The sequence below is a fragment of the Lagopus muta genome, chromosome 5, assembly GCF_023343835.1.
Source record: "Lagopus muta isolate bLagMut1 chromosome 5, bLagMut1 primary, whole genome shotgun sequence".
In the NCBI taxonomy this organism is placed as follows: Eukaryota; Metazoa; Chordata; class Aves; order Galliformes; family Phasianidae; genus Lagopus; species Lagopus muta.
The window spans coordinates 13,844,763-13,858,986 of NC_064437.1; the positions used below are offsets into that span (position 1 = coordinate 13,844,763).

A 14,224-nucleotide genomic window follows, 5' to 3' on the forward strand; every position below is an offset into this window, starting at 1 on the left:
TTAAATCAACTACAGGCAATAAAATAATTTGTGAACACATTGTCCAGGCATATTCTGTTGCTTGAGTGTTTCTAGTTAGAATACAAATAATTAAAAACTCACCTCAAAACCCATATCTCCAATTGCACCTGCATCTCCTGGTTGTCCTCTTGGACCCTGGCATTAAATAGAACGTTGGATGCATTATTCAATTAACATTAAATTATATTTTAGAGCCTTGACTTTGACCCTTCAAAACTATCAACTGGTGTAAAGAAATGTATTTCACTGTTTCCTCTTGAATCCTCAGAGTATGTAAATACCATGATTGCACACAGTACCGAAGCCCTTATTGCCAGCCTTGACACGCTAGAATAGCATATTTCCTAGAATAACACAGACGTCTCTTCTTATAGACTAAAAGTAAACCATTATCTGAACTAAGCTCTCCTCTTGATTAACTGAGACTTTGTTTAATTAAGGATTGTTAGACTGTCTGGTTTGGTTTGTGGAAAAGCCTACAGTCTGGTACAGAATTAACTGGAAGCAACTACTGTGGATTTAGCAAAGTTTAGACAGAACAGTCACTGAGGTGTAATGGAGTAAATGCTGGGGCCTTTTTTGATAACATCAGTAACTATGCTATAAGCACTTTCTTACAAGGCATGCTTATAAGTAACAAATTGATTGCAATTACACACCTATGGATTGCTTCCTAAGGCAACATTCTCAATCTCTATGCACCTAAGATTGTTTATAGCTGCTCACTGAATGGGATTTGTGTGCCTGGGGAGCAGAGCTTGCCTGTAAGAGCTTACAGCTGATTCCATAGCCACTATGAATATATGTCATGACAAATCAACCACCTAGATCTATCCAGTTTGAACTCTGAGAAAGTTCATTTCCACTTACCCCAAATCTTGGTAAAACAGAGTTTGAGTTGCTAGGGAATTCAGTACAGTACGTGGAAAAAATTTTAAGCAGGCATAAGAATCAACTTACTGTCTCTCCCATTGGTCCTCTGTCTCCTGTGGTTCCAGGAGGCCCAGGCAAACCCTCAAAGATTAAAATAAAATGAAGGAAAATAAAAAAAACAGTTGGAAGCAGGCTGTTTTACATTCTATGCAAAACCACTTCCCTTTCTCATTTCTGCTCACTCAATTACTTGCTTGAAATACTTCAGAAGCCTCATTTTCTGAATGACACACATCACCACATCACTAGCACTTTTGGCAGGTAAGGAAGTCTCAAACAAACCCCTCCACTATTTCTTTTACATAGGGATAAGCCTTGACTGACCCACCATTACCAGACCTGCATTGCTCCCCTTTGCCTCAGGTGGTGCTGGTGTGTGCAAACAGCCTACCCACAACTGTATGAGTGTCCTATCCTACAAATGGTATTTGAGATTACCAGTAAGGTTCACACCCCAACTTCCTTTCTGTTTAACCTGGCTCACAGCATTTATCATATTCCCTTCTAGAAACTTCATCTGTAGGAGTACTAGTGCACTATCTTTTACTTTGCAGCAAATGTACTAATTCCCACCATTTCAACCCAGTGAGATTTTACTCCATTCCTCATTCTGTATACACACAAATCTCAGTGAAGGAAGAGAGAAGGAAAACCCACTGTCAAAGCTGAGAGGCAACAGGCTTACAAATCCAACCAGAAGAGGGAAAAAAAGTGCAGTGGCAAACAGCATTGTGAGTCTTAGCTTCAGCCCAGAATCACAACCATTACTGCTTTGGTTCTGTTTTTTGGCTTCCTGCCTTCTTGAATATCCCCTACCATTTTGATTCATTGATAATCTTATTTGTAGAAGACAGAAAATAGAATCATAGAATCATGTAGGTTGGAAAAGACCTCAAAGACTATCAAGTCCAACCACAACCTATCTTAGATATCCATTGAAAAAAAGCTCTCGATGAGGAATTTTCTCCTATACAAGTGGTGTATTTATTATATATTTTTCTATGTTTATCTCAACATTGATAGTACCCATCTAGTTTAAAATCTGTCAAGTAATTTTCTATGTTGCAGTGACTTCTTCCCTTAAAACTACAATAAAATCACTTGCAAAGCACTCTGTATCCCCTCCACGCTACATACAGCTGCTGTTGCTCTGCTGCACTTTGCAATCATTCTATACTCTGCACCACCATCTGTGAAAGCACTGGTCTGGTAGCAGCTGCCATGTTCACACTTACTCTCACTTCCGCCTTTGATTCTCTGTACAAAAAAAATGCAAACTCCTAAGTTAGTTTTCTGTTAGTTAGTTAGCTGCTCTAAAATAATAAAAAAGTATGATATATATAAACAATGATATTTTGTGTTTTGGAAGTAGTACTGGAGTATTTAATACTCACACGTGCTCCTTGATCTCCTCTTTGACCTGGATTTCCAGCTTTACCCTGGTCAAAGAGAGATTTTTAAAGAGGTTGCCCTCTGATAATTTTGAAGAACAGGTCAGAAACTGGTAGTAAATACATTAAGGCTTAATACAAAGACTGGCTCCAATACTTACAATGAGCCCAGGAGTGCCTTTCTTTCCTCCATCTCCTTTTTCTCCCTGATAAATAACGACACATGAGTTCTATTGGCATTTGCTACATAATCTGCATACAGGCAATATATATTTAAATGCTGGTTAAGTGCAGAAATTGCAGATTTAGGCTTAGATGGGCTTCTACTACAGTTAAGGAGTACCTGGAGAAAGCAGAAATTTGCAAGTCTCCTCCTGGACTAAATGAAAAAGCTTCCAAGATGTTGACTTTCTAGGGATGGCATGGTGTATTGCCTATCACAGTCTATCCACATTTTGTACTATGCTGAGCAATGGAAGCACTCACCTTAATACCTTGTGTACCTGGCTCTCCAAGAGGACCATCTACACCTCTAGGCCCCTGAATATTGAACAAGTGATTAGGAACATTAATTGTGCATTATTTTGTATCAATATACATAACATAAACTCTAGAAGACGGAAATCTATTTTGTTGACTGTAACACTGAAAGTTCACAGGATGAAAAGCAATTTTCCTTGCATGTTAAGTATAAAATAAAGCTTCAAAGAATAAAATAAAAGTTTCTGGTTTGCTGTAATGTAAATTTTAGAATGAAGATGTATGTTTTTAACTATATAAACAAGATGCCTAGGGGCTTCACTGGACCAGGTTTGCAGTCAGATATTTTCTGCTCTTTTTCATCCACTTTGCATGCGTACAAGGTATATTTAGAAGTACCTAGATGACTACTGGTTATATAAGGCACTTGCTTTTGGACTTCGGTTATACACACAAAAAATCCTGCTTGCTTGAAAGACTGTAAAACAGGCAGATAAAGTTCTTCCATTAATAAACCAACCTGAGGCAAGATTGAAACCAATTTATTACCTTGCATCGTGAACTGCTGTATTATCAAACTAAATTATCTACTTTAAACTGACATTTTACAACCAACACATGAACAATGATAGCCTATTTTGTTATGCTTGTTACACTATTCCAACACAGTAAGTATTTATTGCCAAAATGGTCAGACACAATTATTTAAGACTAGCGATCTTAATCCATTAGTTCAGAAGCAAACAAACAAACAAAAAATCCTTAAAATAGGTAATGAGCAAAGTGGAAAAAAACCTGTTTATTCATCCTGACATTGGAGGTATTTCCATAATTCTAAACACTCTTTGGGTACAGAAACGAAATCAAAACTAGTTAAATACGATCTAAAACCAACAACTGCTTTAAAGCAAGAGCTAGACGAAAATAACAGAGCTGGGTTGTTTACAACAGTATGTAATGGGAGGATGAGATGACAGCTTTTCTGGTGGCTTCCTGGCTGTGCTGTGCTGCTATCGAGTAGAGAGAATATGTATATTGCTAAGGCATTACCTCAATGAAAATGATTTGCATTTTCAGAGTGCATTTCTGAGTTACAGAGAATCTTCTTTGTTGGGTCATGGTTTTTAGTGCAGGGTATTCAATCACATCTGATTACAAAGTGTTTTAATAAGTGATAAAATAGGGATGCAAAAAGGCTTTGCTGGAAGCATATCTGATTTTATTCACTTCCTTCTCAAAAAAAAATATGTTTGTGACATCCCTGCCCCTACTGAGCTTTTTGAGACAAAAGATAACAAAATCCTGTCTGTTAGCTTGGCTATATTGATGCACATCAAAGCCCCTGTCAGAACAGATGAGCAGCCACCCGCTCTTCTCTGGAGCTACAGTAAAACCAAAAGCTGATGGGTACCTCGGAAACAACATGCATTCAGGTTCTGTTAGGCTTTGCTCTTGAAATGGAAATGTCTCAGGAAAAGTCCTTTCCTGTGGGCTGATACATAATTACATCCTCTGGCCAAGCCAAACTATCCCACGAGAAGCTTATCCATCAGCTTTTCAGCACTGCTGCTTCTGGCCAGCATGAGCAGTGCACAGCAGCCACAGGGCAAGGAAAGGAAACAGGATGGGAGTTGTTAGAATCCTTCTGATACCTCAATAGGCTTGGAACCAGCTTTTGTGAGGCAGTCCCTCTGCTTTCCTGGCCCCCTTTCTTGCTTTGGTCAATTACTGACTGAGTATTTACAGACATTTTTTTTTAAGCCAGAGGAGAAAAAAAAAGAAGCCACAAAACACAACACTCCTGGTCTCTGTAAGACTCTTGCTGAGTGCAGTCCCAATCCAAAGACAGCTGATGTCTGTGGAAATCCTGGTGACTTCAGCACACACAGATCAGAATCAAAAGACTACCAGTGCCTTCAAGGGTGATGGAGACCCTGATGAGAAAAACAGAACTGCACCTAAAGCTTAGATTTTGTAACTGTGTAACTATTGAATTACTGTATAGCATAATCTAAAAGAAAGCTGAACATCTTGATCAAATTAATGTCAGGCTACTGCTCTGCACTTTTTGTGTAATAGATGACTAAAATGTACACAAAATGGGTTGTGATGAAAACTTAAGGAGGACATAGCAGGTTTAGAGTCCTGTGATTTGATATTGATGTTGGGTGAAAATTCTCCATGGAAGGGGGAGGGAAGGTTGGAAATGTTGAGATGAAGTGAGGGTGGACCAAAAAATGGAGGGCACAGGGAGATAGAAGCTCAAAGAAGAGCAAATTAATATCCTGAGCAACATACTGAAGGGAAGATTCAGAGTACTAAGTAGAGAAATTACGAAGAAGTTTTGTTCTTTCCCAGGCTTCTTAAGTACATGATCTGTTATTTGCTTTTCTGCATTCTCCACAGTGCTTTTAAGGAAATAGAAACTCAAGGAGAAAAATGGACATTTTAATTGTACGCTTCTGAGTAATAAAGAATTTTCATTCTGGGTTTTATCTTTTATCATTAATAATATTAACAGATCAATTGTTTTAAACACTTGTGACTTCCTTTTAATCACACTGGGGGTGATTAACACCCACATCACAACCCACAGTTTGGGAGATTGGCCTGTAAGGAAAATGATAGGATTGTCAGTTTGTACTTTGTGCATAGTACACCAAAATCTTCCTGCTAGTCACGGAGATACTGCTACATTGACAGCCCATTCACTAGGAAGAATGATCACTAATAATCACTAACAATCAAGTGAAAAGGCCTATCATTCAAAACACTAACCTTTCAGTAAATAACTTTGAATTGAAAATAAGTTAACAGAAACCAACACAATGTTCAGCTTTTGGCTCAGGGTTTTGCCTGCCTCTAGCCAGTCACAGAGCAGAGTGTAGGAATCCAAGGGAAAGACAATTGAATGTTCTATCAAAAACACACCATAACATTCCTATGGATAGTATACAGTGATGCATTATTGGCACAGATCAGTTGGATCTGTGTCTTTTCCTACTGTAACTTGTACAGAATGAGAGATACATATAATATGCTTGCTGCTATTTAATTTGGGTTGCAGCTAAGCTGAGGAGTAAGTCTGCCAAATAATTGCTGCTACTTTTTTCTTTGGCATGGGTCCAGTTTTCTTATTAAAATGAAACATACTGCATTGAAAACTTAAAGATAATAAATGAAGCAAGAAGAAGTTCATCTAAGAAGTAAAGAGGAACCAACCAATTCTTTTTATTTTCCTCATTCTGTCTCCTAGATATAACAGTGAAAATAACACTATGTATGCTAAGTACGCCATCAGATACGTCTCTCTCAATAAGAATTCCAGGAAAATAAGAGCATAAAAATAACTGCTTTTAAGCTTTAAAATACTAAGCATTAGCCTGAAGAATATTAGCTGCTCAGAATCTTAGCAGGTGTTAATAACTTTACTTTGGTCTTGTTCATGAAGTCAATCTTATGATACAGGAAAACTTTCTCTCAAATTAAAGGTAACAGTTGAGTTCAATGGAGATTATGGTACACACAAAAAGCAGTATCAGTCTCTGACATTCTAGTTTTCTTCTCCATACATTAACACACAAGAACTAAAAACTTGGCAGCCACAGAGCCACTGCCACAATATTGTTACCAGTATGTCCTTCAAGACTACTCTTCCTCTTGGCCATGAAAGAGATTCCTTCTCCTTGACACAGCTATTTCCATTCTCCAGAGTACCAATTCTGACAATAAAGTATTCTATAAGTGTTCTCCTTCTGTACTTTCAAAAGATCAAAAATAGTATATAAGAAAAAAGAAAAGTGAGTCACAAAAGGACCCAACAGAGAAAGCTCTGTGCTCAGTGGCATATCTCCCCAAACCCCCAGCGTGCTCCACAGGCTGCCAGACAGCCTCCCTTCAGCTGGCCAGAACTCCCCAGTGTGTTGGAGACTGAGCAGCTGGATGCTCTCAGCCAAAAGTATTCTGCTGGGAAACTTCGGATGTGAACCGGTTGCTGAAAGATCCATAATTTATGGGATGAAGGAATTCCACTCTGTGACAGTGCAGAAGTAGAGGTCAGTGCTCCCAAGGGTTTCTGCAGATTCCAGCTGTGAAGATGGGACGATTTCTTGTTTCAGTATACAATAAAAGGAATTTTCCATATGCTTCTATTTAACTTCTGTATGTGACCACGATATGAATTTTTCCAAGTTCTGCCACACAGAGCTTTGGGTTCTTATACTTGTCATTCTGAATCCAGTGATGACAAACCCCAGATTTCAGGGGCCTCCAAATATTTTCCTTATGCGTTCTGGGTTTGATATTTTGATTTTGAGAGTAGAAAATATTCTCAACAGCTTCACTGGGAGTTTGTTCACAGAGCATAAAGATTTGGGTCTGCTCCAAGACACTTTTCCATGAAGCATTCCTAGTCACGTTGGATGTAGGCAAAGGCACAAACCACAACTCTGTACCATGACTTCCACAGAACTTGGGATGTTTGGGATTTATTTTGAGTGATCTTTAATTATAAGCAATGTACTCAGTGGTGTGCTGCCAAAATCATAAAGAGACACCCTCAAAAATCTTGTCTCAGTTGGCAGAAGATGTGACATTCCTTAAATAAAATACCTCCTACCTTCAAAACAGAATCTAAATTAAATCTGCTGCCAGGAAGGAGGAGAGCCTGGAGCACTCACATTCAAGCAGCTTCTTGGTCCCAATCCCAGCTCTGGTGATGCTGGCAGATGGACTATCAAGAGGGAAGGGTCAGAAGGGAAGTTTCAAAGAGAATGCTGTGTCCACTGGAATTAAAACATACTACCTGAAAGAAGTTTAGTCCCACTTTCAGAGACTGATTACTTTTTAGCTGGCCTTTGAACTCACTGTATCCCATAGGTGACCAGTTGAGCAAACTCCAGTAGACATGTGGCCCAAAGAATTCTCAAACATCAGCTTTGTACAGTCAAAACTGGGTTTGCACAATATAACTCTTCTGCATGCCACTGGCTTGCGAGTAATAATTCAGCAAAACACTTCAGGATGCATTTCACTTTGAGTCATGCTTCCACTGAAATCATAGAGAGGTAAGCGCACTCATCTGGTTCACTGAATCAGACCACTGAAAGCGGTGCCAAACTTCTGCTTATTTTCAGTCTCGCAATTGCCTTGCATTTCTATTTTGATACAGATTTTCAAATCTGTCTGTGAAGTAAATGGGATATTTGTCTTATTTCTCATCTAAGCTAAAACAGAGAACCTCACTCCTGTCAGAAGGCTACCAACACAGGTTCCTGGGAGACCCTATGGCCTCCCTGTATCAAGCCTATTTGTAAAAACACCTGCTGAACGCTTCAGAAGCTACTTTTCTAGAAGCCAATGGCTGGGGTTGGACCCTGCTGCTAAGATAACTTCTGATAATTCATCGGGCTCCATGTTTCTGAAAGGCAGGGTGGGTTCTCAGCCTCTGCAGCTCATTAAGGTTTCTCTTTGAATTTTGTCAGATATCTTGCATAAACAAATACATCTGCATTCTGAAAAACTGGCCTCAATTAACTCATTTTTTTCTAGGCATTGACTAGTATGACACTTGCTCCCTACAACTCACATGTTCACATGCTAATTTTCTGAACTTAATTTCCTTTTTGTGCAGGTAAGATTACCAAGCTAATACATTCTCTTCTGACTTTGCTATTTCCTCACTGAGCCACTGGGTATTTTTATTTTACGTTCAAAAACATAAACGATGTATTGATGAAGAAAACTGTTCCTAAAACACCCAAACAGATCAATAGTGGTCATGAATGTAACACTTTCATATTTGTCTATAGAAGATAAGGCTAATAGTTATATTTGCTCTGGTCCTGCTCTCAGCTGAAATCAAAAGCAAATCCTCATTTAACTGAAACGTGAGGGGAAAAGAAGATTCCTACTTTTTCCTGGATAGAAATACAATTATCTTCTGCTTGATTTCACTACAAATAGCTGGAATCCAGAATTCAGAGGAAGCAACTGTACGTGGGTTCCACATCAAATTTACATTGGGCAACACCCTGCTCTAAGTACCATGAAAAAGCAGAATTACTTACCCTTCTGCCCTTAGGCCCCTGTGGCCCTGGTGGTCCCCTTGTCCCAGAAGGTCCCTACATGTCAAATAAACTAATCATTGTTTTTGACATATAGATTTATAAAAATTATAAGGTTCATACACAATGAGTAACAACCAGTGCAACCAAAACAAATTAGTAATTTCCATCATAATTCAAATTAAATTAATTGTGTTAGTATGATTTATCTAGTAAAATCTGAATAGCAGTTTTTAAGTAACCTTATTCCGAATAAGAAAGCGTGATCTGTTGGATTACATAAATTCTGTCCAATGTTTAAAAAATTCCTCAAAGGATACTCTCAATTCATGGATTATCCTGATACAGAGCAAGTGAACACTGCGTCTGACTGGACAAATTTTCATGACAGTTTTACAGACTCCAGTACCAGCTAGAAAACATTCGTAACTCCAGCAGAGCAAAAAGGCAATTTAAAAAATGGTATATTTTATGTCAAATCAAAATACTATTTTATACCTACAGGTAATCCTTCTGGCCCCACTGGCCCAGGGCCTCCTGGAGGTCCTAGGTAACCCTAGAATTGAAGTAAATATAGAAAAAAGACACAATTTCATCAAAATTGTTACTAGAAGAACTATAATAAATCCAGTCAGTTGCTTGAAAAATTGGAGGTAAATTAATAAAATGCCAACTGATGCATTAATTGTTGCATCTCGACTTAGAACAAGCACCGCTGTCAGGAAACCAGTCTTCCCACTAGGGCGAACCCAGGGGCTGCCCGCAACTGCTCTGCAGTAGATTGAAGAGCTCACACTGGTTACCAGTCTGACTACTAGTACAACTTGGTTACAACAGCATACACAACAAATCGTTTGATCTACTTCCCTTCCTTTTTTTCTCTCTTCTTTCAATTCAGTGTATTTTATTTTTTTATGCAAGTCTCCTGAGAGTGTTTTGATAAAACTTCTGTTATTTTGCTGCTTCATTCAGAAGATCAGTTTGCAACATCAGCTCAACAGCAGTCAAAATGTTGCTAATGAAGCTTCCTAGGAACACCTTATTATAAATACTACTATTTTCCATAAAGTTTGCACAGTCAGAAGGTTTACAATTCATTACTGTTTTGGAAGGGAAAGTGCCTTTGTAATTAACAGGAATATGGATTCGATCTTACTTACGACTTACCATCACACCTTTCTCTCCAGGAGGACCTACTGGTCCTTGACTGCCTCTCTCTCCCTTTAATGAAAAATTAAAAAGAAAATAAAAGTGAGGGTTCTTTCCCTGAAACATTCCTTCTCTACTATTCCTAGACCCGCTCTAACAATACAACAGTGATGCAAGAAGACTTTTATTAGAGGTGTCATTCACAATTTACAAGGGATTTACTGCTAAAAGGGGGGTGCATAACACCTCTAGTTTAGGGTCTTTCCTTTTCTTAGATGTCTACAGAAGAGATTTTGTACTTCACCAGTTTTTCTGAACTGCTAACTGCTACTAGCAGATCTCTCTTTTCCATGCACCACATTTATAGTTATGTTTTTAATCTATAATCCTCCCCTCAGTAAACAATATTTTTCCTCTCTCCCTCATTTCTTCATCATGTTTTGGGAAAAGAACAGATCTAAAAGGAAGGCAGCCCTGCATCAGCTGCAGAAGCAATGGGAATGCGCAGCATAGAGAAGATCTCATTCTTGTCCTACATACTTTCCCAACTTTTATTCTTATAACATCCAGCCCAACCATCAGCTTGGCTGTAGATAATCTTAATTGCACAGATTGCACATCTATCTTGGACAGTACACATGACATAGAGATAATACAATATTTTGTTACATACTTTGAAGACACATTTCTTTATAATAAATGTGCTCAAAGTTTATTTGTCATTTAAATCCACACAGCATGTTTACACTGTAGTATTCAATCCAGAAAAGAGGAAGACAAGTTCTACAGAAACAGCATAGTAATGAAAATAATTATTGTATTGTGAAGAAGATTGCTTCCAATTGCTGATAGATCAATTATTCTTCTACTGTCTCTTCCCCTCCCTCCTACTTAAACTAACAGCAGTATCCCAAGGTAATCTTTGTTGAAGTGGAGTATAGTTATGAACAAAAAGCATCCTTTGATACTGAATTCTTAAATATTATGATGAAAACAATATGAGAAAAAATATTATTTTAGTTTGAACAAGCAACGCTTTCCATTGATAAATTGCTGTTCACGTGTTCACAGAAATTCTAATAAATTGCTAAGACTTTTCTAATAAGAATCCTTTAAATAGCAGCCACCAGTTTGGATGAAATAATTCAGCCCTGCAGGGCAGAAACACAAATGGTGCTGGATCATTCCGACAAACAATTATGCTTTTATTATAATTGAAGCTGACATGCAGTGCCGTAATAGTTTCCTGTTTTTCAGTTTTAAAATATTTCACCTAAATAAAACCATGTCAAATATACTTAAGCTATTTATGCAGTTCTAGTCACATCGTCTGCCAAACTTCACTTTCATACACAAGTGTTATTATACGGTAGAGAAAACGAACAATGTTGCCTTTTTTACTCACTTAATGCATACTGTCATATTTATCATTCTACTTCATCTGTTAATGATGTAGCAATGCTTGACCAATGACTGTTGCATAAAACAACCATCATTTATGACAGTTTTGTGAATCAATAGCAGTAGATAGTAAGGTGTCCTAACGTGACATATCACACCTGTAAGCAACAAATTGCTGGTAGATTGGCAAATTCATTACCAATTCAAATCAAGAACACCAGACAAGTACCCCTGATAAAAGCTTTTGGGTTTTTGTTTATTGCATCCCCATACACTGAAATACTACAAAACGTAAGCTTTATCCAAGCAAAACACCTCTCACTAATATTTTGTCTCCCCAACAGCTTTTAAAGTTGATTTTTGCTTCTGAATGTTAGATATGTTATTTATACCTTTTCACCAAGGCTTCCAGATGGCCCAGTTTCTCCAGGTAAGCCAGCTGATCCCTGGATAAGAAGTACGAGGAATTATTAGTGCAGTGTCCATACCAGTTCATAGCTGGCAGCTCCACAGTGCCCAGCAGCAGTATAGCACAACTCTCAATTCCTGAGAGCCTCTGCTCTATTTGTATAAGTGGTCCTGTGGGCAGTGAGGACTGCACAAGCTAACTGAGCTTAAAGTCCACACAAGGGGACAGCTGCAGCTAGACAAACCACTAGTAAATATCTATTCCTACAAATTGTGTTAATTCAATCATAGTAATGTGCTATCACACAGAGCCTACCTGTGATCCTAACATTGCAGTGCTGGAAGCTTTACAAACATACAGCTTGCTAGCAATACAGCCCGACCACAGATTTCAAGGGGAAATTCAGTAGAACAGGTGTTGTAGCCCAAACAAACTGAAAATCAGGAGGATCAAAGTCTTCTAGTCCTTTTTAAAAATGAAGTAGCTCTCTCCTGAGGCTCTCCCACAAATTTCCCCTATGCAGGACAAGTACCACCATATGAAATGGAAAGCAAGATACTAAGTTGTTTTTTTTTTTTTTTCAAATCTTATTCCCTATGCCTGCAAAATCTCAAACTATAAAACAGAAAATCAGCTCAGAAAAAATATGAAATGCTGAACTTGAAGAAAAAGTGGTGCCCAGAGTACACTGCATATAACTGCACATGGAAGATGGCAGAAACATGAAAGCTTTCAGAAACAGAATAAAGCGTGAATGCACTGCAATGCATTGCTTCAAAAAGCACTGTGTAAATAAAATGGCAACAGGCACACTGGCATTAGAGTTTCTACATATGTCTACATAAGCTGCGCTAGCTTAACTAGCACTAGCCTGGCATTTAAGGAAGTATTAAACAAAAAGAAAGAAAAACATTTCTCCTACATTCAATAGGCAGTTATATTCTTTTCATAAACCTAGTAGTAGTTTGTTCCATAGATATCATTTCATATCAGAAAGACAATATTCCACCCTGAAATTTCTGTCATTAAAAAACAAAACAAAACTTTTAAAAAGATTTTTACTTATGTAATTTCAGTAGAGTTAAGGCCCAAATACTTTAGCATAACAGGTGCAAAGTAAGACCTTTTGATTGCTTTTTATTTTCTTTTTTCCCTTGAACTGCTAGCTAGTCTGGAAATCTCATAGCTTATATATACTGCAATGAGCCCTTGAGACAGTGACCTTGCAGGCTCACAGCACTGGCACAAATGAATTTCTGAACAGGCTAGAGAGACAAACAGGTTCCTCAATGGTTGCTAGAGCAACGTACTGTGTGTCTGAAATTTTGCATTATGTTTCAGCCTAAGGTGTCTCTTGACATCTGTCAGAGGTCTATCCTAGTCACACTGGCAGTGAGGCAATCCTCAGAGGTCAGTGTCATGATCAAGGGACTTTGTGACAAACTCAGAAAATCAGAGCTACCACTGCTGTCAGTGTGACTTGTGGCCAACTACAGGCCTCCATGCCAGGCAGAAATCGGTGAGACAAAGAATTACCCTGTACTCTTGTTCATCAAGATGAGGACTGTGGAGGTATGATTTCAAAAGGCTAAAAGACTAATCACTTTCATTTTCTCATTTCAGAAAGAGAAGACCTAATCACAGCTGAGACGGAGCTGAGATCTATTCTCCCTCCACAGAGGCTCCTGCCATCCTGGTCAATGCCACACTGTGCAGAGAGCTGAAGACAGTGACAGAAAGTTGTGCCCCGCATCAATGGTGATGCATTAACTGACCAAGTCCCCTCTTCAGGTCAGAAGTATTGTCTTTCTAAGTAAGTTGCTCTGAAGTGAAACAGAAGGAATGACAGGGAAACAGCAATGGAGAATATGTTGTGTTACCCAGCACATCAGGCTTGCCCTAAAAAACCTTTGAGTGAGAGGGCTAATGTTGGCTTCTAAGTAGAAAGTTTCCTAGATGCTGTTCCTCAAAATAAAGTAATGAAAAAAAAAAAAAGTATGGTAGAAACACCAGAAGAAAGTGGATTTCTGGCGGTACAAAAAGAGGAAAAGAAACTGTGTAAGAGTGGAAGCATCTATGTCTGGAAAGCAGAACAGTACTTGAGATGACAAGAATTGAAACCAAAGTAATGGCAAAAGCAACAGGGACTTCGAGAGGAGCTAAGGAGATAGTTTGTAACAGATTCACCTCTCCTTTGAAAACAGAGGACAAGTAACAGATAATGTTAGGAACAGGTACCAGCAGGACAAAAGAAAAAAAAAACAGTTTTAGAAATATTATTTTACTTTTTAAAACAATTAGTAACATACAGTGAAGGGAAAGTACAATCAGAAAGCAAACATCTTGTCCCATTAATACCTTAGGCACAAGATTTT

The 14,224-nt window shown here is 38.3% G+C and overlaps 1 protein-coding gene across 1 annotated transcript in view; it reads right to left on the minus strand.

The window, feature by feature from the left end:
- The window catches only part of COL24A1 (collagen type XXIV alpha 1 chain), a 118,310-nt gene that overhangs the window by 36,006 nt on the left and 68,080 nt on the right, over positions 1-14,224 (minus strand). The window contains exons 25-33 of the mRNA XM_048943929.1: positions 11,833-11,886; positions 10,058-10,111; positions 9,393-9,446; positions 8,894-8,947; positions 2,832-2,885; positions 2,507-2,551; positions 2,349-2,393; positions 982-1,035; positions 103-156 (exon numbers count right to left, since the gene is read on the minus strand). Coding sequence (XP_048799886.1) covers positions 103-156; positions 982-1,035; positions 2,349-2,393; positions 2,507-2,551; positions 2,832-2,885; positions 8,894-8,947; positions 9,393-9,446; positions 10,058-10,111; positions 11,833-11,886 — 468 coding nt within the window. The remainder of the gene's footprint in view (positions 1-102; positions 157-981; positions 1,036-2,348; positions 2,394-2,506; positions 2,552-2,831; positions 2,886-8,893; positions 8,948-9,392; positions 9,447-10,057; positions 10,112-11,832; positions 11,887-14,224) is intronic.